At 28.3% G+C, this 22,790-nt stretch overlaps 1 protein-coding gene across 1 annotated transcript; it reads left to right on the top strand.

The window, feature by feature from the left end:
* The first annotated feature begins 17,377 nt into the window (after positions 1-17,377).
* On the top strand, positions 17,378-21,270 carry LOC111307358 (3-ketoacyl-CoA synthase 11-like). The gene is made up of 2 exons (XM_022905368.2): positions 17,378-18,192; positions 20,244-21,270. Exons 1-2 carry the CDS (start codon positions 17,380-17,382, stop codon positions 21,024-21,026), a joined length of 1,596 nt encoding a protein of 531 aa, XP_022761103.2. The 5' UTR covers positions 17,378-17,379; the 3' UTR covers positions 21,027-21,270.
* Positions 21,271-22,790: the final 1,520 nt, after the last annotated feature.

Below are 22,790 nucleotides of genomic sequence, written 5' to 3'. Positions count from 1 at the left end.
CCCTCGATAATCTTTTTTATCTCTCTTATCAAATCAATGTTTTCTTGATCCTTAGAAGAAATAACAAGAATTCTTCTCGAAAAAAATCTTTCTTTTTTAGAGCACACATGAATTGCATTCTATTGAATGGATACATAAACAAATGAATAAATGAATGAATGAATAAATGCACAAATGACAAAGCTTTTTAGTGAAAATTGTGAAAATTGGAAAAGAGGCAAGAATTAAAGACAAACCATAATTCACATATCTAGGTTCAAAAAGACAACACCACATTAACATAAAAAACATTCCACAAACAAAAGAAATTCACAAAGTATTTGATTTTCCCAACACTTGATGACAATTTTTAATAAAAAATCTTGCCCATGTTCATCATCATGCCATCCACTCCCATTGTTCCTAAATCTTTAACCCCTTTTTGTAGTTGGATCAAACTATTTTGCATCTATGAGTGATTGTACCTTGCTTTTGAAACCCTCACAATTCTCAATGGAATGCCTCATATTCTCACTGTGGTATTCATATCCTGCCTTTAGGTTAAAATATTTTGGGTACGAAGGCTTTAAAAACTTTACAGGTATAAAGACAACAATGTGTCTCTCAAACAAATAGGGAAAAAGTTTACCATATGAAATAGGAATAGAATCTAATTGTTTTTATTTCTTGGGTAATTTTTAGGCAACAAATTGACTAAGAATCCATGAATTTGATGGTGGTGCAAAAATGCAAAGCTAAGAAATTGGCTGAATAGGTAGTTAAGGAATCAAAGGCTAAGAATGTGGACTTTTCAAAGATTGCATGACATTTTAGATGCTTTGAAATAAGGTCAAAAACAGGCATGAGAACGATTTGAATGCAAGTTTTAGTTAAAAACAATTGGTGAAGGTTGCATAAAACTTGGTGACTTCATCTTGGAAATCAAATTCTAAAGCTCAGACATTTGCGTGGTCAAATCACTCATCTTTTATGATCTTATCCAGAGCTTCACTATTGTACAAACCACTAAATTGGTATATGGGGTTTAGGATACTTGTATTCAATCAGTAAATTACAAAAATTTATCATAACTAAAATCTACATATGGGGTTTAGGATACTTGTATTCAAATTAGAAGTAAAACTAATTGACTAGATATTATTTAAACCTTGACCCCTGTATTGCCAAATCCAACTTCAATGAAATGATTAGAATTGATTGACTTAGAATTGGCAATAGGCACATTTCCTTCCTAAGGATTCACTTCATGTCCAAAAATCAACAGGTGTCGCAAACAGTTCTAAATTAATATTTTTGATATTTAGTCTCGTTAATCTTTGCCTAGGCATTATAACTTAGTACCTGTTCATTACTAAACCAAAGTCATATAACTAATTACATGAAAATGAACTCTAACATACTTAATTAGACTAAATATTACACTAAAAATAGTAACAAACTTAAGTCTTCTAACAAGTTACATGAATTAAGTAAAAAACCTAAACCTTTGACTAAAGCAAAGAAGTTAATATAGTAGAGACAAAAAAATGAATTTGCAAAACCAATTTAGGCAAATGAAAGCCCTGACTACCTACAAATTAAAAAATGATATATGTAAGCCAAATTGGTAGGTACAACTCAAGAAAAACGATATACGTAATCCCTCTCCCAATATTTTTTTCATTTAAATTTCTCATAATTCTAGTTTTTCAAACTTTGCAATCCAAGAATAAGAGTTTTATATTCAATCTAAAATATATTCAATGACTTTTATATTCAATCTAAAATATATATAATTATTTTGTAGCATTTTGTAACATAAATGTCGTTAAATTTTTTATTTTAGTGACGTTTAGTGTTGGCAATGCCACTATATAAATATTTAGTGACATTTATGGTACAAACGTTGCTACATCTTAGAAAACACGAAAATTATTGGCATTTGTTAATAAATCACTGAAAAAAAATGCCACCAAATGCCATTTTTCTTGTAGTGTAATAAACATCACCATGTATACAATAAAAAAATCTTAAATAATTTTTAATATTCGCATAAATGAGCATACTAACTTTGGATTGGTTTGAAATATTAAGAAAAATTATTTTTTTCTAATTTATTTTAAGAAAAAAGAAAAACAAAGAAAGAAATTGGAACAAATAGTGAAATACGAAAAATGGACAAATAAATAAACTTAATTGTCAGGATTATTATAATAACATTATCTCAAATATTTGTTGTCCAACTCATTTAAATAAATTCAATTACAAATTTTTTTATAGATTACATTAATCAACCTAAAAGATTTCAACATAATATAAAATATTTTATAATATCAAGATTTTAATTATAATAAAATAAAAGTTCATAATTCTAATTTCATGCAATAAAAGATAAAAAGTATATTTTCATTTTCTTATAAATTTTGAAAACTAATTTGAATATTATCTCAATATATTTCAACATAAATAACATAAATAATATATAGTTTATTATATTAAATTTCACAAATTTTAGTGATAAAATTGTTACAACGGCTTTATAGTAGTGACAATAAAAACTAAAATATTAATAAATTTTATAAACATTAGTGGTCAAATTATGAAATTTTTTAAATTGGATGATTAAAATAAAAACTTTAAAAAATGTTAAGTGACCACTCTTATTTAATATCTATTTTTAAAAATTTTAACATCATGTCAATAATATAATAGTTTGTGATGTGTTAGTTGGTCTAACAATACCACATGTGACAATGCCAACATGTCGTTAGTCTCTAATAATGAGGTAACAAAAAAATTTATAAACAATAGTAATCAAATTGTAATTTTCGTAAAAAAAATATGTTATAAAGGATAGGTGGTGCAGAAAATCATTCAATTAGGTAAAATATGTTGGGTTTAAAAATGTTATAAAAGATAGGTGGTGCAGATAAACATTCAAGTAACTCTTATATGTTAGGTTTGTAATATTGTTGGTATTTAGAGATTCCTCCCCTCGTATGGTGGTTGGCTTAATTAGCATATATATAATAGGCAGTTGGAACTTTGGAAGGGAAACAAAGACGCATCCACAAAATTTTTTCAGTTGGATCAATTAATATTATATATATATATATATATATATATATATTTGTCCCAACTAGTTTTCATATATTTAAACACCATTGTATAATTGTTTCTTGTCAATAATATAAAAATTTTCAATATACATAATAAAAAAAAAAATCACTTGTCAAACTCTCTTCTATTAAATTATGTAATATATATATATATATATATATATATATATATATTTGTAATTGTCGCTGGCAGAGTAAGACTTTGGCAGTTAAAAAACTAAAAGATTAAGATCAAATTTGCTATGGTATTATGGATGAATATTAAAATTTGTCATTATACTTCAATTGAATCAAATTTTATTATTATATTTTTAATTTTTTAATTTTTGAACGTAAAATAATGAAATTGATAAAAAATTACACTTGCATTAATATAATATTTAATGATATTTTATTAATTTATTTAAAAATAAACGAAATTAAAAATACATAACCAAAATTTGTCATTTAATAAATAAAATACTCTATAAAATACTTTAATTCAGTTATTTTCTATCTAAAACTCAACAAAATTGAAAGTATAATAATAAATTTCAATAAAATTGAAGTAAAATTAAAAGTGTTCATGGGCTAGGTCAAGTTGAGTTTGGACCGAGTTCATATTTAATATTAATAGTTTATATATTTACTTAGACCCAATTTGACATAAAATTTTGGGTCTCAAAAATTTTTCAAACCTGATCTAAATTAAAAAAAAATCTCAAATTCACCCATTAAATTTAATTTATATAATAAAAAATAAAAATTTAATTAAATCAAGTTTAATAAGATTATATTCAATTCACATATATACATAAAATAAAATAAAAATTATACAAAGTAAAAATTAAATTTAATAAAATATATAAATTTTATTTTAAATGTTCATAAATATAAATTAATTTATATAAAATTCACATATATATAAAAATAAAATTTATTTATATGTGAATTCAATTCGGGCTTGGCTGAGCTCGAACATTAAATCATTTATATAAATCTTGACCTAAAATTTAAATAGATCTAAAAATTATGTTCAAATCTGTTTAATAAATTTTAATTTTTTGTCCAAACATTTTTAAAAGTCGGATGAACTTTCAAATTTAGACAAATAATCCGATTCTTAAACAGATCTTAGTACAACTCTAATGTCAAAATTTAATACTACATCATATTTAGGCAACAAAGTTCGCTTTATCTCAAAAAATAATCAATTAAATAATATATTTCTTTATCTTCACTGATTGTTTTGATGATTTTTTAAGAACAGAAGCCAAATATGTGATTGCTGCTTTTCATTAATTATACATTGACCCTCAAGTTTTATTTTCAGGGGTAAATTTCAAATTTATCCTACATTAATGCATGCATTACTAAAAATTTTAAATTTTAGTGGGTCAATTTACAATTTTTATATAAAGCTATACATGCCTAGATATATTTTTGAATTTCTAACCTTTTATATTCTAAGGGATTATCCACGAGTGCTGCCTGTCAGCCTAAAGGTTGATAAATAATGAAAGAGAAGCATATTTTTTTGAAGGTGATGATCCCCTTGAAAACATTTAGATTTGATAATTTTAAATATGATACAATAACACGATATAAAAATTATATAAAAAAATTATGTATGAATTTAGTGTAATTATATTTCATATTTTAATCGAGTTGACATGGTTAATATATGATATTATTCGTGTCGTGTTCATGTTAAGCATTAATGACACGCTAAAATATGGTATTGTTAATAACATAAAAGAAATTAATTTATTTAAAAAATAAATTAATAATTGTATTTATCATATTATTTTGATATTAAATAGATTATAAATATTCAATTTTTAAATAATTTTTTGTTTAAATACAAATTAAAATAATTTTGTTGTTTAAATAAATAGATTAATTGTGTCTAATCGTATTATTCATATATAATTATGTTAATCATATTATAATATATCATGTTATTTGGATATAAATTAATTTTAAAAGTATTAATCATATCGTGTTGTATGTAACACTTATAATAAATGTGTTGTGTTCATATTTAAATTATTCGTGTTATATTCGTATTAAAATTATTCATATTATATATGATATGAAACATAACACAATGATATGAATTGTTAAGTTTAAAAACATTCATGAAAGATGCAAAGATGCTTTTCAATTAATTCTTCCTATGAATAGATCATTCATTTACAATTAATCTGGGTACTATTACACATTAGTTAAAATTTTGTTTAAGTTGTTTTGTTATGTATTGTTTTATCAATATTTAAAAGAAGTGGGTTTTTTTTTTTTTAATGTAATAGTGATATAGTCTATCAAAGTGATAAACTCTTTTTTTTTTTTAAATAAAGGACTATTGCATTAACTACTAATAGCAGAATTGACATTGTCTCTAATGAAAGTGGGGCATTCCTTAACCCAAGTTCCACCTGCGCTAGCTGTCAAAGCATGTTTTGCTAATGTATGGGCTATTGCGTTCCGTTTTCTGTTCACAAATTCCACCCGCACGGATCTAAAATTCTCACATTTTCTCCTGATGTCTACCATAATATTTCCAGCAGCAGAGAAGTCTTCCTCCACACTTTGGATCCCTTTTATAACCTGCATTGCGTCACCTTCAAGTGTGAAAGTTTCCAATCTCATTGCCATAGCCATATCGATTGCTCTCTTGGCAGCCAAAATCTCTACCACCTTTGGATCATTTGCATGGCGTAATCTGTCTGAAACCACTCATAGAACCTGTTAGTAGTCTAGAATGTGGTGCATCATACATTGGATAGAAAATTTTGATTATTGATAAGTAAAGTTAATTTTTGTATTAATATTATTCATATTTCAAATAATTATGTTTGAATAAAAATAATTATCATATAACAAATGGTCATAACTATTTAAATATAAAAAGATTATTATTCATAAAAATCATGATTATACAAAAAGTTATAATTATACAAAAGGTTATGATTATACAAAAGATATTTATATTTGTTCATTTATTATAAATAAATATTTCAATATAACTATTCTCACTACTTCTGATTGGAGATTTTGAAGTTTTGTTGTATCCTAAAGGCACAATTATATATAAAAAAGTGTTCTTCACGCCTCAAAGCTAAAATTATTTTTTGTTTTTTCTCTTCTCTTATTTTTTTTTCTAACAATTTAAAGGCAATTATGAGATATTTATATTTCGTATGAGGGAGATACAAGGAAAAGAAATTAGCATGATTTGGAGATCAATATTAGATGAGGCTCAAGGTATTAAAGGATTAATGTTTTTATAGATCAAAATGGTAATTTTCATAAAGATCGTCATTAGAGATATGTATTTTAGTTTTTGCATAATTGGTGGTAAAAAAGGTTGATTGAATGAGATAAATATATTAGCAATTAATTTCATTAGTGTGTAAAGTCAAAATACAATATGAAAAATATTGAGTACATTGCATAAGTTTATGCATATATTGAAATTGGCTCCACAATTGGGTTTAATAAATTATATTATATCTATTTGAAAAATCAATGGTTATAAAAGACTGAGATGGAAAATAGTCTAAAAACATAAAAAATAAAAGAAAAACCTGAATTGATCTATGACCAAAAGAATTATCATTTGTTATCAAGTAACAAATTAAATTGGGTTATAATAGAATGGACGATTGTTAATTGTCATGTCTTGGTTATATATAGAATAGACAATTTTTCCCATAGTTTCTATGAAAACAATAAAAAATGGGTAAAGAAATTTATCATGAAAAAATTAGATGTAAATGGAGAATATATGCAGAAAATAAAATTTCGCCACAATATTAGTTTTATTTTTAAATCATGGCATCAAAATTGAGATAATAAGTTGAGTCAAGCTATATTTATGGTTCTATCTTTGTTAGTCATTTATAAATCAATGATTGATTTTTTTTATTATTGGTTCAAATTTTGACTAATGTTCAATTTTCATGAAAATAAATTAAAATTAAATTGATGTATGTGAATTATTATTATTAAGATATGGTGTTTCATGGATTAATTAGTGATAATGTAAAACACATTAAATATGTATATCTACGGCATCCCTATATTTTGTAAATTTTATGTTAGTATCACTAACTAAAACTTAGACAACAATTTAGGCTACTTAGATGATTGATTAAAAGAAAAGGCATGTTATTAAAAATATTGAAGCATTTATCAATTACCTGCATTTTAAAGGATGCGCATCAATGTCTAAATTAGCTATATTTATAAATTAGAAAAGAACATGCAAATTTGATGTTCCAAAAGTATCAATCCATGCATGTGTTTAATTTCATTTTATGATGGCGTAGAGAACATTGGTACAATTTACTATATATTATGAAAATGAAATGAACTGGATGGAATTTTTTTCTTATATGTTAAAAAAGATATGGACTATGGAGATAGAATGCTATCATCCAATTAATAAATTATTGGTTAAAGACAATGAAGACATTTTTGTTCTTGTACTAAAAAAAAGGGCCTTTTGTAGGCTGTTAAAATGAAAAGTGCACAAGTTTTGGAGGTTTTCAATAATTTCATGACAATGGCAATGATGTGGTTGGTTATACACCATATTAACGTATGGGCTTAGATAATAATATTGGTTTGTGAAAGCCATAAGCCTTAGAGTCAGTCAATGATTTAACCAATGCAACATCACAATTTTTGCATGAAATATGAGTAGAACTCATATTATAATTATTGTTTGCTATTTTATGAAAATGATTCTTTGGATTCATGTTTCATGACTTGCATTGATATAGTGATCTAGATATGAACATATTGATTACAAAATAATTGTGAAAGTATTGAAATTGGAGTTAAATATACTATAGACTCTTATTGTACATAAGCATACTAGTCCTATGAGTAAAGTTTGAATTTATTATATATCCAAAAATGTTATGACCAATTAAAAGTGGTAAACAATAGAGATATATAGGCTGTATAATGAAAGAGAAATAAAGTTTTCATAAAATTTTGAAATCAAGTTTAGAAGTTTCAATAGTCAAGAACTTTGAATTGGCCATTGAGCAATTAATATATGCATTAGAAACTCATGATAACATTTATGATAGTTGGTTCACTAAAAGCCATCACTATAAATAAGATAACTTCAATAGCAAATCTACATAATTTGTAGGTATGATGTGGATTATTATGGTTGGCTTAGAATAGCTATAAGCCAAAATTGATGCCACAATTTTGATGACATTGTGGTGATTTTTTGTTATGTATATAGTAAATTCATGGATTGTACAAATGATTTATCATCTATAGTTTTATATAGTGAAAATTTCAAAGCATATTTACTTTGGAAGCCATGATTGATTCAAAGATCCTATGAATATGAAAACTTTTATAATAGCAATAGAAATGCTATTTGATCCATTTAGGTGATGGAAATGGTTTTGTTTATGGTAATAAAATTATTAATAGTGTTTATAATAAAATAAATTCATATAAGTATTTATGAATAGACATAAAAAGTCTTAAAAAGAGACTACAAAAGTAGGATTATATTGAAATCTATTTATTAATGTAAACTTTTATATTGAGTTAAAATATAAAAGTTTTAAAACTTTTATAGAAATATTAAGATATTTGCTAGTTATCTTTCACTAAGGGTAGATTTGGAGGCCTTCTACTTAATAAAAAAAAAAAAAACCATAGTGTTGTAAGATTTTAGTAAAATTTTATAAGCAAATTGTATAAGCTAATAAGTTTAGACACTTATTGAAGAAAAATCATAAAAAGGTCTTTAAAAATCTTAAAAGGACTAAAATGGTTTGGTTTATTCATTGAGTTTATCCAATTGTACTAGAAGTATAATTGTATTAAAGATGTATAAAAGTATGGAAATAAAATGGTTGAAATTTATGAGTATAAAGTTGTCACCACAACCAAAACCAACTATTTCTTAAAATGATAAGAATGAGGCAACAATGTCTAGAGAATATAAATGATATGCAAAATGAAAAGTTTGGACATATTAACCTAAAGTGATTGTATTAGAAATTCAATCTCAAGTAAGTGTAATTACGATAAAAGAAAATTGAATTCCAAGATATTTGGTTAATAGTACTACAAGTAGAATGGATTTAAACCCTTACTATTAGACACCAATAATGGAAACCCAACTTTGAATTAGTAATTTCTAATTACAAAGTTTAATGGGTAAAAAAAAGTTATTGTTGTATGTCTATTAACTACTAGTAAAATCCATGCAAATTTTAGAAACTAATGTGATCCATTGCATGGAAAGGATGAGGTTTTATACACTTAATGGAGTTTTAAAAGTCTAAAGCAACGAAGATGTAATGAAAACTCTACCTATATAAACATAAAAGTGGTGTCACTTCAACAAGAAGAATTGGGGTCTCTTTTGTAAATTTTTATGAATAGGATAATCACATTGCCATAATAATGCTAAAAGCAATTATAAACCTCTGACAGAAGAATAAATAAGTATTATGTGTGTTATATATTAAATTATAGCACTAAGAGTTGAGGTTTAATCTGTAGACACCACCATTGTTAGAATTATAAGATATATACGCTAATTAAAGATTTAAATCGAGAGATACCTTCTTGCATTCATAATATTTATTTGTGTAAAAGGTTAAAGATTAAGCACCAATATTCCAAACTAGTGGGGGATTGTTTGTAGTTTAGAATGTGGAATATCCCACATTAGATAGAAAGATTTAATTATTGATAAGTAAAGTTAATTTTTGTATTAATTTTATTCATATTTTAAATAATTATGTTTGAATAGAAATAGTTATCATATGACAAATGGTCATAACTATTTGAATATAAATAGATTATTATTCATAAAGATCATGATTATACAGAAGGTTATACCTATTTAACGAAAAGTTTATATCTATTCATTTATTATAAATAAATCTTTTCGTATAATTATTTTCACTACTTTTGATTGAAAAGTTTGAGGCTTTGTTGTATCTTAAAGCATAATTACCTTTAAAAAAGTATTTTTCATGCCTTAAAGCCAATTTTTTTTAATTTTTTCTCTTCTCTTATTTATTATTTTCTAATAAAACCATTATCTTTTCATCCTTTCCATCTACATCAATACCTCCTACCTTTTTTGGTAGATTTAAAGCTCTATCGAAACTAGTGGCTCCCACAGTAGTGTAGTACCATTATTTTTATGTCTCACAATAGTGCAATATTGCTTAATCTCCATGTAATAATTTTTTTCAAACTATAGCACCATTTATGGGCTTTGGTTTACACATTCTTTGACAGCAAGGTTTTTGTGGTACTAAATCGCCCAGCATAATACCAATCCAAAGTTTCAGTTTTCTGTGTCCACCTTGTCTACTATCTCATCTAGCCACTTTAGGCCTCTTTTTGTCTTGTTTACCTCCAACTTGAAGGAATGTCCGATTTACCTCAAATTTCCTTTACTTTCTCACATTCTCATATTACATGAGGGATTGTTTTCTCTTGCTGCCTACATCTTGGGCATGTTGGTTGGACCTTCATGCCTCTCTTTTTCAAGACTTCAAATATCGACAAGAAACCATTGTTAAGCTTCCATCCAAAAAACCCTTATTTTGTTTGGGACTTTTGCATGCCATAATTTCCTCATACCTTTCTTGTTCGTTCTTTTTATGCTTTATCTGATTGGTTGGCTCTTTTATGTTGTAACACGTCTACAAAAACTGACATATGGTAAGCACTACATATCGTAAACTTGCCATTCTTTTCGAGACCCCATAATTGTACTTTTGTATAATCCTCTTAGCTTAGAGGTATTATGTAGATCACTTTTGTAATGTCAACCAAAAAGAGAGAACAAATTAACTCTTCATTCCATCGTTTATTCTAACAATCTATTAGTTTAGCAACAGTTGCATTTGGATCCAATGCCCTATGTCTATTTCTCTTTGAACTTAGAATCCTATTATCTGGCATCCATTTATCCTCCCAGATGTTTATTTGTAAGCCATTTCCAACTTTCCACTGTAGGCTATTTTTTAAAATCCCCTCATCGTTCATATGCTTTCCAAGTCATTGATGGGTTTCAACCCAGTTGAGCATTCAAAAAATCCCCATCAAAAAAGTATTTATCCCTAAGCACCTGATGAATTAATGAGACTCTATTTTGGATCAAATGCCAGCCTTGCTTAGCTATGAGAGTTTGGTTGAAAAAAATTCAAAATGTTGAGACCCATAAGTAATTTGTTTGAGATTGGTTAAATATTACTTGATGGACAATAAGACTTGCAGAAGAAAAATTTAAAAAAAAAAAGAGATTTCTAATAGGCATGTTTGTATACTTATAAATAGTGTCATAACGTTTAGATCTGGGGATCTATCGCTAGACATTGACTTGAAGGAGTCGTCACTAATCTTTTTTATCTAGGTGCGATTGACCACCTAAAAAATCTGTCCTTTCAGGGAACACCTAAGTTTAAGGGTCCCTAAAAGAATAGGTTCAGGTCTACTAACCAAAACAGGGTTCAAAAGTTTGGTTACGTGTGAGGAAGGTTATAGCACCCTCACAATGCCGATCAAAAGATGGTACCAACTTAATTTTGTGTTATCCAATAAGCCTTAAAAATTTATCAAGTAATTAGTTGTTGAAAATTATTCTCAATTGACTCTAATACTTTTAGCAAAAATTTGAAAAAATTTCCTCACCTCAAGAGTATGCAATAAACTATTGTTCACTTGCAGAGGCTCTGTCGTCGGATTATTTAAAAAGAAAATAAAAAGGAAGAAAAAAATGACTGCTTTTGTGCAGGGAAAAATGATACTTTCAACTTTTCCCCAAAATATTTTTGAAAACTTTAATTTCGAGAAAAATTGATACTTTCAACTTTTCCTCAAAAAAAACCCTTTTTTGAAAATTTATTCTTAAGAAAAATTGATACTTTCAACTTTTCCTCAAAAAAACCTTTTTTGAAAATTTATTCTTAAGGAAAATTGATACTTTCAACTTTTCCTTAAAAATATTTTTTTTGGGATTTTTAATTTTGAGGAAAATTGATACTTTCAACTTTTCCCTAAAAACATTTTTTTTGAAATTTTTAATTTTGAGAAAAATTGATACTTTCAACTTTTCCTCAAAAATCTTTTTTTGAAAATTTATTTTTAAGGAAAATTGATGCTTTCAACTTTTCCTCAAAAATATTTTTTTTGGATTTTATTTAAAGAAAATAAAATAATAAAACAAAATAAAAGCGAAAATAAAAAATAAAAAAATAAAGAAAAGTAAAACAAAAATAAAAATAAAAAATAAAAGAATATTAAATAAACCTAATCTAATAATAAAAATAAATATATAAAATATATAAAAAAAGAAAATGAAAAAAAAAAAACCTGGAACGGCTTGGCTCGACTCGGCTTAAGAAAGAAAAACAGCTCAGAGAAACAGCTCAGGGGTGTCAGCTCGACTCGACTAACGGCTAAGAGAAGCGAGACACGTGCGAGTCGAAAGCGGGTCGACACTCGGGTAGGGTCGGATTTCGGTAAAACGCGCGGATCCTCTAGGTTACTTAACGCAAAAACGACGTCGTTTTGAGAGGGTATATAAAGTTGATTCCTTCATTTTTTCAGCAGATCGAGCCTCCTCCCTCTCTCTCTTCCTTCATCTTTTTCTCATTCTCTCTAAAATTTTTGAAGAATTTCGGTTGAATATTCATCGGATTTTAAAAAATTCATCAAAATCTGGGTTTTTCACCGAAAGTTCGTCAGAAAATTGGTAGATTTCTGGGAATCTTCACCGAAAACTTCAATCTTGACCGAAATTATCACCGAAAAATTTAACTTTTGTCAGAAAATTCAACCCGAATCTGGAAATTTTCCAAAATTTCCAGAAAAATTCGTAGAAAAATCTTCAAAAATTTCTCAACGATTTCTAAAGCTATTCTAACGCATTTAAACCCTTTTTCAGCTTTCAAATCTTTTCTGTCTGCCTTTTTCTCTCAACCAGTACTCTTTTTCCTTCTATTTTTCTCTGTCTTTTTCCTTCTGTTCCAGTACCTATTTATAAGGATTGATCAGAAGAGTTTTTGATCAATCCCTATTCCTTTTTGGATGGAGATTCAATCTTTGAATCCAATCTGGATTCTAATTGAATCCCCATTCACGATAGGATTCTTCAAAAGAATTCAATCTCAGCCCAAAAAAAAATAAAAAAAAATAAAGAAAAGTAAAACAATAATAAAAATATAAAATAATAAAAATATAAAATAAAAGCAAAATTGGGCTTACCCATTTGGTCCAGGCCCAATTGATCCGGGCCTGGGCCAAATTGGGTGTCTACAAATAGATGGAGTCTATATAAGGTTAGGTATAAGAAAAAAGATGTAAGAGAGATATAGAGTTTTATAGAATAGACACTCCATTGGACTATTAGAGATTTACGTCTTATAGGTGTATATGTTTGAATGTTTATAAGTGGACTAGAGGAGACTGAGAGTATCTACATAGGTATGGATATGTATGTTGGAGTGGATTACAAGAGATCGAAAAGGTCTACATATGTATGGTGCATAAGTGTACATAGATATATATTTGTTTGGATTAAGAATACTTCATAAAACTAGAGGAGATTCAAAGGGTTTATAGGTATTAATTGTTGAGTAAGATTGATTTGATGTATGTTTGTAATTCTCAACAACTAGTGAATTTTTTTTCTCATCCATAGATGTAGGTTGCTTGGAATGAACTACGTTAAATTATTGTCTCTTGTATGATTGATTGATTATTTGATTTTGCTTCCAATGGTATTATTGGATTGGAGCTTTTTAGCCTAACAAGTAGTATTAGAGCTATCGTAATTCCTAACAAATGGTATCAGAGCTATTGTGATCCTTAACAAGTGACATCATAGTTGAAGGTTCGAGCCATGAGAAGAGGCATGCCTAAATAAGCTCTATTCAAGAGAAAATTTTGAGTTTATATTTTTAGATTTGAATATTGATTTGTGTGAAGCATGAAGACAAATAAGAAAAGATGATTGTGAGATTTTCATTGTAAGTGGAGCCAAGCATGTCTAGCATTAAAACATATGTTTGATGGAATTTAAGTTAAAGTAGAGATTGTCAGGAATAATGACTCAAATCTCATAAGTAATTTATTTAAAATTGGCTAGATATTGCTTAATGGACAAGAAAACTTATAGAAAAAGAATTTTAAGAGGAAAAATATTTCTAATAGGCAAGTTTGTACACTAATAAATATATGAAGTCTTTAGAGGGTTAAGTATGAGAAAAAGATATAAGAGAGTTGTAAGGTTTTATGAGATAAACACCCCATTAGACTATTAAAGATTTACATTTTAGGGGTGTGTATGTTTGAATGTTTATAAGTGGACTAGAAAACACTGAGATAGTCCACATAAGTATGGATATGTATGTTGGAGTGAATTATAAGAAATTGATAAGGTCCATAAAGGTATGGTGCATGAGTGCACATAGATATGTGTTTGTTTAGATTGAGAATATTTCATAGGACTAAAAGATATTGAGAGGGTTTATGGGTATTAATTGCTAAGTAAGAGTGATTTGCTATATGTTTGTAATTTTTTACAACTGGTTGTTCTTTCTTTTCATCCGTAGATATATGTCAATTGGACCAAACTATGTTAAATTGTTGTCTCTTGTATAATTGATTGATTATTTGATTTTGCTTTTGGTAGTATGATTAGATTGGGGATTTTTAGCCTAACAAGCGATATTAGAGCTATCGTAATTCTTAACAAATTATATCAGAGCTGATGTGATCCATAACACAAAATGCCTAAAACCTATACCACCTTCCTTTTTGCTCAAACACATTCTGTCCCACCATAGCCAATGAACATCTTTTTTGATTTGGTTTGGAACTCCACCAATATATGTTGATTAGGTTGTTTATCTCCTGACAAAACCTTTTAGAAAACAAAAAACAACTCATGTTGTGTGCCAAGACTGCTTATGGAACTACCTTTATGAAGATTTCTTTTCCTCCCATTGACAAAGTACGACGCTCCATTTTCCAACTTTTAAGCGAATTCTATCCTTAATGTTTATGTAGCCAAAAATCATTTTCTTGTTTCTTCCTACTGTCATAGGAAATCCAAGATTCTATCCAGGCTAGAAGTTTCATACACACAAAGAAATTGTCTCACCCATTCTTTGCCCTCCTCACTGACATTCCTGCTAAATAAATCAAAGATTTCTCCATGTTAATCTTTTGGCCAGAACCATTTTCATATTTCTTTAACACATGCCTCATCACTTTGCATTAATATTGATATGCATAAAGTGATAAACTCTTAGTTATAGTGATAAAGATTCAATTTTTTGACAATTTCAAATATCAAAACAAAATATTTAAAAAGAAAAGTTCATTTTTTATACACTATCGGTGAAGATTTTAAACTTCAAATTGCATATGTTAGTGAAAATTTTAGACTCCACTAATAATGGATTAGATAATTTGGAGTTTAAAATTAATAATTTTCTTAAAAAACAAAGCTAATTAAAAATTATAATTAAAAAAAATCACCTTAACAAATATCACTAAAATTCCATTTGGCGTATGTTTTACATTTTTTTTTTAAAGATATTGAATAGAAAAAAAAAAGAATAAATAAAAACCAAAGAATAAAAAAAGGAAAAAGCAAAACTACGGATAGGTAAATAGTTTAATTACAATTATATATAATGCCATGTATGCCTGGAGAAGGGATGAAAATATGAAATCAACAAAACCGCGAATGGGAGGCCAAAATAATAAATCAAATTGCAAAAGAGGGCCGAGATAAAGTTAAAATACCTTTATTTGGTGGGGGAACAAGGCATGGCCTAGCCTACCCCTAGATTCGCCCCTGACTACCATTCATTATTTTCTCTCATTACACTCTGTGTTCAATAATACCATTATTGTGTTTGATGAGTTAGAAATTTTGCAATTTATGATCCCTGATGGCCGGTTGCCTATTTTCTCAAATTAAATGTTTGCCAAACTATACTCTTGTTGGAATTTATTAATTTGCACCCATAGCGATAGCAATTTTAATGTGCTTATTGGCTTTAACTTGGATCAACTCCAAACATCATTGACTCTCCATGACTAACCCAAAGCTTGTTTGGCATTTTCGGATTAGGTTCTAATTAGTTAATCACTATATAATTAATTGATATTAACCCAATACCCAATAGTTACTCTAATTTTGGTTAAACTTAATCACTTATTTTAATGGGGCTAAATCCCTTAACCCATTTTACCAATTATTTTTAGTTTAACCCATTTTACGAATTATTTTTAGTGTCAACAATTAATAATGAAAATAACATTAATAATATTAACATACATCTTAAAATTTTCTACGGCTTTTGTTGGTATCCAGACTTCTCGAATGGGTTGCAATAGCCAATAAATTACTTACAGTTATAAAAAATTCATAAAAATTTTTAGTAAATAAAAGATTATGAAAATCTTAGGAAAACCAGAGCAGTGCCTCGCAAATAGTACATAATACTACTAGATATATATATATATATATATATATATATATATATATATTAGATTAAACCAATGCGAACGTTGGGTGGCCCGTCAAACCAACAATTGAGCAGGATCTTTAAGAAGATTATTAAAATTTTGAATTTTAAAAATATATGTTCAAATAGTTTTATAATTTGCAAGAAACATAAAATAGTGGCACCTCTCAAACTTACGAAAAGCGCTCTTCACATGATACAATAGCGGAATTTGAATTTTAAAGAATACAAAAGCTCTTTGGATTTCCAATAAAATTGATTTTTTCCTTATCATCGTTTTGCAGGTTTAATAAATAGTTATTACGGTAGGAAAATATAAATATTTTTTGCCAAATAAAAAAATATTTTCCTCGAGTAAAGTTTTAGGAAATATCTATGAAGAATAAATAATATTGGACTAACATTTAATGGTACTCTGCCCATTAGTTGGTAGTTGTAATTACTCCCCGCATTCCTTTTCATATCCAAACCCATTGTCAAAGGCAGATGCATTTTTAATGTGTTTCTACTTGGAACCGAAAAGAACCCAAAACACGGTAACAGATGCACGTTCTGATTTAGACATTCAAAAATCAAAATTTTAAAAAACTTTTAAAACAACCATTCCTAAAATTTTTTTGAACACTTTTTCGTTAAAAAATTTAATGAATTTATAAAATATATATATGTTGTAAATATATACTCTTAAAAAAAATTGATCCTCCACCTGCCATTTTCCCTATAAATTACTAATTTCTTAGTCTCTCATGGCAAACTCTCCATTGTTAACTTCTCCAATGATAAAAATGATGAATGGAGAGAAAAAAACCCTAGAGAATGAACAAATCTTGGTTCAAGCTCTTCCTGAACCAAGAACATCGACCTTTTCTCTCTCCGTTAGACTGAAATATGTGAAGCTTGGTTACCATTACTTGGTTTCCAACGCTTTGTACCTCATTGTTGTGCCCTTCTTTTCCATCATTTTAACTCATCTTTCAACATTTACAGTTGAAGATTTCATTCAGTTGAGTGAAAACCTTATGTTCAGTTATGTAACAATATGTCTGTTGTCAGTTTCCACTATTTTCTTGGCTACCTTTTACTTCATGGGCCGTCCAAGAAATGTCTACCTAGTGAATTTCGCATGTTTCAAGCCTGAAAAGGATCATATGTTGAGTAAAGAGCTTTTCATGCAGTTGTCTGCAAAAAATGAATGCTTCACTGAAGAAAGTTTAAGGTTTCAAAAGAAAATCATGGAAAGATCAGGTTTTGGTCAAACGACATATGCTCCTAAAGCCTTGATGCAGATCCCCCGAAAGCAATGTATGGCGGAGGCACGAAAAGAAACTGAGACAGTTATGTTTGGAGCAATCGATGAGCTGTTTGAAAAGACTGGGGTGGAACCAAGAGATATTGGAATTCTCGTGGTGAACAGCAGTTTGTTCAATCCAACACCATCGCTTTCGGCTGCCATTGTCAATCACTACAAGCTTAGAGGGAATATTTTCACCTATAATCTTGGTGGCATGGGTTGCAGTGCTGGGATCATCTCTATAGACCTTGCCAAAGAACTTTTACAGGTTTCTAAGTTTTTCTCACTAATTAAACATAGTTTATATTGAATGGAATGCTATTTTTACAACTCCTAAAAAAATACATAAATTTTTTTTTTGTTAATGCGGTAATATCATATGATATAATAATGATATATAAAATCTATAAATTGATGTGTAAATCATAAATTTTATGCTATGTAATAAATATAAATCAAAACCATTTCTTCCAAATTTTATTAATCATTTGATTAAATGTATAATTTTTTAAATTTTTTTATAAATTATTTTTAAGATCCTTTGAAACAAAAATATACCAATAATAAATTTTGAGGAAATGATTTTTATTGTTTTGGTAGTTTATAGTTGTGAATCTTAATAACTGAAATTAAAAATTTAGCATTGTACCAAAAAGTTACATGACTGTTTTATATTTTTATTCATTATTTTATTTTTAAGATTTTAAATTTTTTTTATTATAAATAATAATAAATAAAAACTTCTATGTTTTAATTTTTTTGTCCTTTCCTTCTCTCTTTATTTTATTTTATTTTCTTTCCCTTTTTTTCTCTTCTTTTCTCTTCCCAAAGCAATAAATAAATAAGTTACCACATGTTAATGAGTAGATAACGTGCACTTCAATTGGAAGTTGTCTAAGAGCAACTTTAATTATATGTACATGTATATATATGATTTACTATTGATATTTTTAATTTTTGTATGTAAAATATTTATCAAGACAAAAGAAAAAGTCTCACTTTTTTTTTATTTTTCTTTTCTTTTCTTTCCTTACCTTTTTCCTTTTGTAACTTTTTCATCTAAAACATTTCTTTCTAAAAATAATGAAAGGCAATCAATAGGAGAGAAAATTTAAAAAAAAAATTCAATTTCCCTATTTATTTTTTGCTTTTCCTTTATTTTTTCTTTTTCTTTTTTTAAATTTTCCTATGATATTACGTATTTGACACTTATCAAGCACCGAATTAAGCTCTCTAAGGGACTATTGCATGGCACTTTTAAGCAATTAGCGCCTTTAGAAAGTTTACTATTATATATAGTGATATACAATAGATATTTATCTTATTTTAGCAAAATAATTGTTGATAAATTCTTTTTATGTCTTGATATAATACTGATATAACCTAGAAGAGAACTGAAGAAAGAGAAAATTTGTAAGTGTTGGGGATATAATACTGATTTTGTAAGGATTCATCTCTTAAGTGAAGTGCATGAATCATTTGAAACAAGTTCTAGGTTTTTTTTTTTTTGTTTGTTTTAAACTTTAATAAATTATTCAAAGGTCATACATTAATATATAAAAAAATTACCTTGATGGTTGAAGCATTCTATTATTATTATTATTTTGAAATAGATTTGAAGCAAATATTAAGTCATATAAATTTATAGATGGTCATATGGGCTGCGTGTGTATAAAAAGTGAAGTTTCATTGAATTTAATAAGGTTCACTTGGAACTTTACAAGGGCATGATATAATAATTTTATTAAGAATTCTAAAATTATTCCAATTCCCCAACTTACGAGGATGAAAATTATTTTAGGGTTAAAGGGTATAAAAAATCTTTAACTATTAAAAAAAATTATTCAAATTTTTATTTTTTTATTACAATCAATCAATTCTTCTATCATTTATTTGCATTCAATTAAACCCTTATTTAAATAAAAAAAAATTAACATTACTAATATTTTTGCCAATTAAGATAAAATTTCATATGCCATCAATAAAATAAATGAAAGTTTATCATGTGACATAATTGATATATGTGAAAATTAAATAAAATTAAATTTTTTCTTTGTTTTTCCTTTTTTTTTTTTTTTATTTTCCATGTCCCTCTCTAAGATGCATCTAGAGATTCAATTGACTATAATTTAGAGATTAATTAATTAAATTTTATTACATAACTAGATTTTATCCATTTAAGAATTCAATTGAGTTAAAATAGAAAATTAAGGATTTAATTGATTGTAATAAAATGTTAAAAGCTTAAATTATTATTGAATTAAAGTTAAGGGTATTTTTATTCTTTAATCTTATTTAATTTATCAATTAATGTATTAGGTGCATCGCAACTCATATGCTTTAGTGGTGAGTACGGAGAACATCACGCACCATTGGTATTTCGGCAATAATCGGTCGATGCTCGTCACAAATTGCCTATTTCGGGTTGGCGGAGCCGCGATTCTTCTATCAAATAGATCATTAGATCGACGTCGTTCCAAGTATGAACTTGTTCACACCCTTCGAACCCACAAAGGTGCCGAAGATAAGAGTTACAACTGTGTATTTCAACAAGAAGATGAAGTCAACAAAGTAGGTGTTACATTGTCAAAAGACCTCATGGCAGTCGCCGGAGAAGCCCTAAAAGCAAATATCACAACACTAGGGCCATTGGTTCTTCCCCTGTCCGAACAACTCCTATTTTTCGCGACTTTATTGGCGAAAAGAGTTTTGAAAATGAAGATAAAGCCATACATTCCAGATTTTAAGTTGGCATTTGAGCATTTTTGCATCCATGCAGGGGGGAGAGGTGTGTTGGATGAGTTAGAGAAAAGCTTGGACCTGACTCAATGGCACATGGAGCCTTCCAGGATGACTCTTTACAGGTTTGGCAATACTTCAAGCAGTTCCTTGTGGTATGAATTGGCTTACTCAGAGGCCAAAGGAAGAATCAAGAAGAGTGATAGGATATGGCAAATTGCGTTCGGATCAGGATTCAAGTGCAACAGTGCTGTTTGGCGTGCACTGAAAACAATCAATCCAACCACGGAGAAGAATCCTTGGATCGATGAAATCGAGAAATTTCCTGTGCAAGTCCCTCAAGTGGCATCTATTACATATTAAAGTAAACTTACCAATGCCACGTACTTCATATATCATGCACGAATTTAGTATGTAAAATAAAAAGGTCAACAGTAGTCGTATTGTTACAGGCTGATGGCCAGTGATTTAAGGGAGTAGTTGGCTAGGAATTTACGGAATCAATTATGGTACCATGATCGTAGCAAGATCGATATCTATCCTTCCAAGATATATATAATAAATAATGCTTCTAGATGGATGGCATTCTCATGTGCTGTCCTTATTCAATGGTTTAAGAATTGCAAGACAGCCTCTTTAATTTTGACGTTTTGGAGGTAGCCTACTCGTCAAACTGGCCTCAAATCACTAAAGATGCCTCTTTAATGGTGTGTTATTAAGTGGGATGGGAAAACGTTCAGTAGCTTGGATATAGTACTCCTTTTAACTAGCACAATATGATTTAGGTAAAAATATATAAGACAATTTGATCTTTTTAATTGTCCATCATTGCTCTAACATCTAACAATTAGACTTGCATATATCGCTTTCACTTAAAAATTATCAAATGATTTAAAGTGTCAACTTTTTCCATTAAAATTGTGTGAAGAAAAATTATGAGACATAATACTCATGTAAATGAAGATGTTAGTGTCAAGCTGTTTGCGATGGTGAAACTTTGAAAACACAAGAAAAAGAGATAAGTCAATGATAAAGGCCAAAAGTTTTTTCTGATGTTTGTACTCAATGCTAAAATCAAAGTTTGGTCTAGAAAAGGGAAAGAGAGAATAAGGTGAAATGAAGGCTTGAAGGTTCAGAGTTCTACTTGATTTAGAAATACCTAGATGGCTATTTATACTTGTGTGATAAGGATCTTGGGCCTAAGTAGCCTAACGTTAGCATAGGGGGACTAAGGCTAACCTTGTAGACCCAAGCTAGAATGGCAGTTGACTGTCCACTCAGGGGATGACAAGTAAATATCCTCAAGTGTTAGGTGGTATGCTACTAAGGTGGTCGAGCTGACATGGACTCTGGGATTTTAGGTCGATCCAGCACGTTAACTTGATCAAAATGACCAGATTACCCTTTACTTTATTAGCTAACTTATATTCTGGAGAAAAAAGTTCATTTTGCCCTTTGGACACAAAAATGTCCCTTACATTTTTCCCCCTACTGAGTAGTTTGAAGTATTAGATTAGCAAAGATAGGGTTGGCTGATCTGTTATCATTTATATCAAGTTACAATTTGAGCATGGGTTTCTTTTAGAGCTTCCGTGGTGTCATTTAGACAAGGTGTTTTAATGACTGTCCTAACTTCAATTCGTCAAGTTAATCATATGGCTATGTTAACGCAAATGAGGTGGTGTCATTATTCGAGTTGAGGTGGTATAGCCGATGTATGCTTGGTTGAGATGACCTACATGATGTTCGTGGTGTGTGCATAGCATATCCGCAATGTTATTATGTTTGTAATTGATGTGGCACTTATGAACTTCCTATAGTGAATCACAACAAGTTTGACGTGACATTATGTGTACAACTAATGTGATATTAGGGGATTTTGCATAAAAGGTTCTGCATAGTTGGAGAATTGACATGCCTTTATACAGATTCCTTTGAATTTGCATATATTGAGGAAAGTGAAATTTTGGTAGTTCTTTGAATTAGGGCTAAGAAGTTAAAGAGTCATCTTCGATAACCATTATAGTGACATGGCTTAATTTGGGACATCCGTCTTATTTGGGATTTAGCTATATAAGGGGCTTTTTAGGGTCTTATTTTCTCAGTACATAGACTTTTTAGCTTTTT

Source organism: Durio zibethinus, chromosome 22, assembly GCF_047325235.1.
Source record: "Durio zibethinus cultivar Kanyao isolate XHJ-2024 chromosome 22, ASM4732523v1, whole genome shotgun sequence".
In the NCBI taxonomy this organism is placed as follows: Eukaryota; Viridiplantae; Streptophyta; class Magnoliopsida; order Malvales; family Malvaceae; genus Durio; species Durio zibethinus.
The sequence above is the reverse complement of the archived record's forward strand: the minus strand, read 5'-3'. Positions and strand labels throughout refer to the sequence as shown.

Excerpts from the sequence above, each read along its gene's own strand:
- LOC111307358 (XM_022905368.2), top strand. The coding sequence starts at position 17,380 with ATGGCAAACTCTCCATTGTTAACTTCTCCAATGATAAAAATGATGAAT. Across the intron at positions 18,193-20,243 it reads TTGCCAAAGAACTTTTACAG|GTGCATCGCAACTCATATGC; the intron begins GTTTCTAAGTTT and ends TTAATGTATTAG.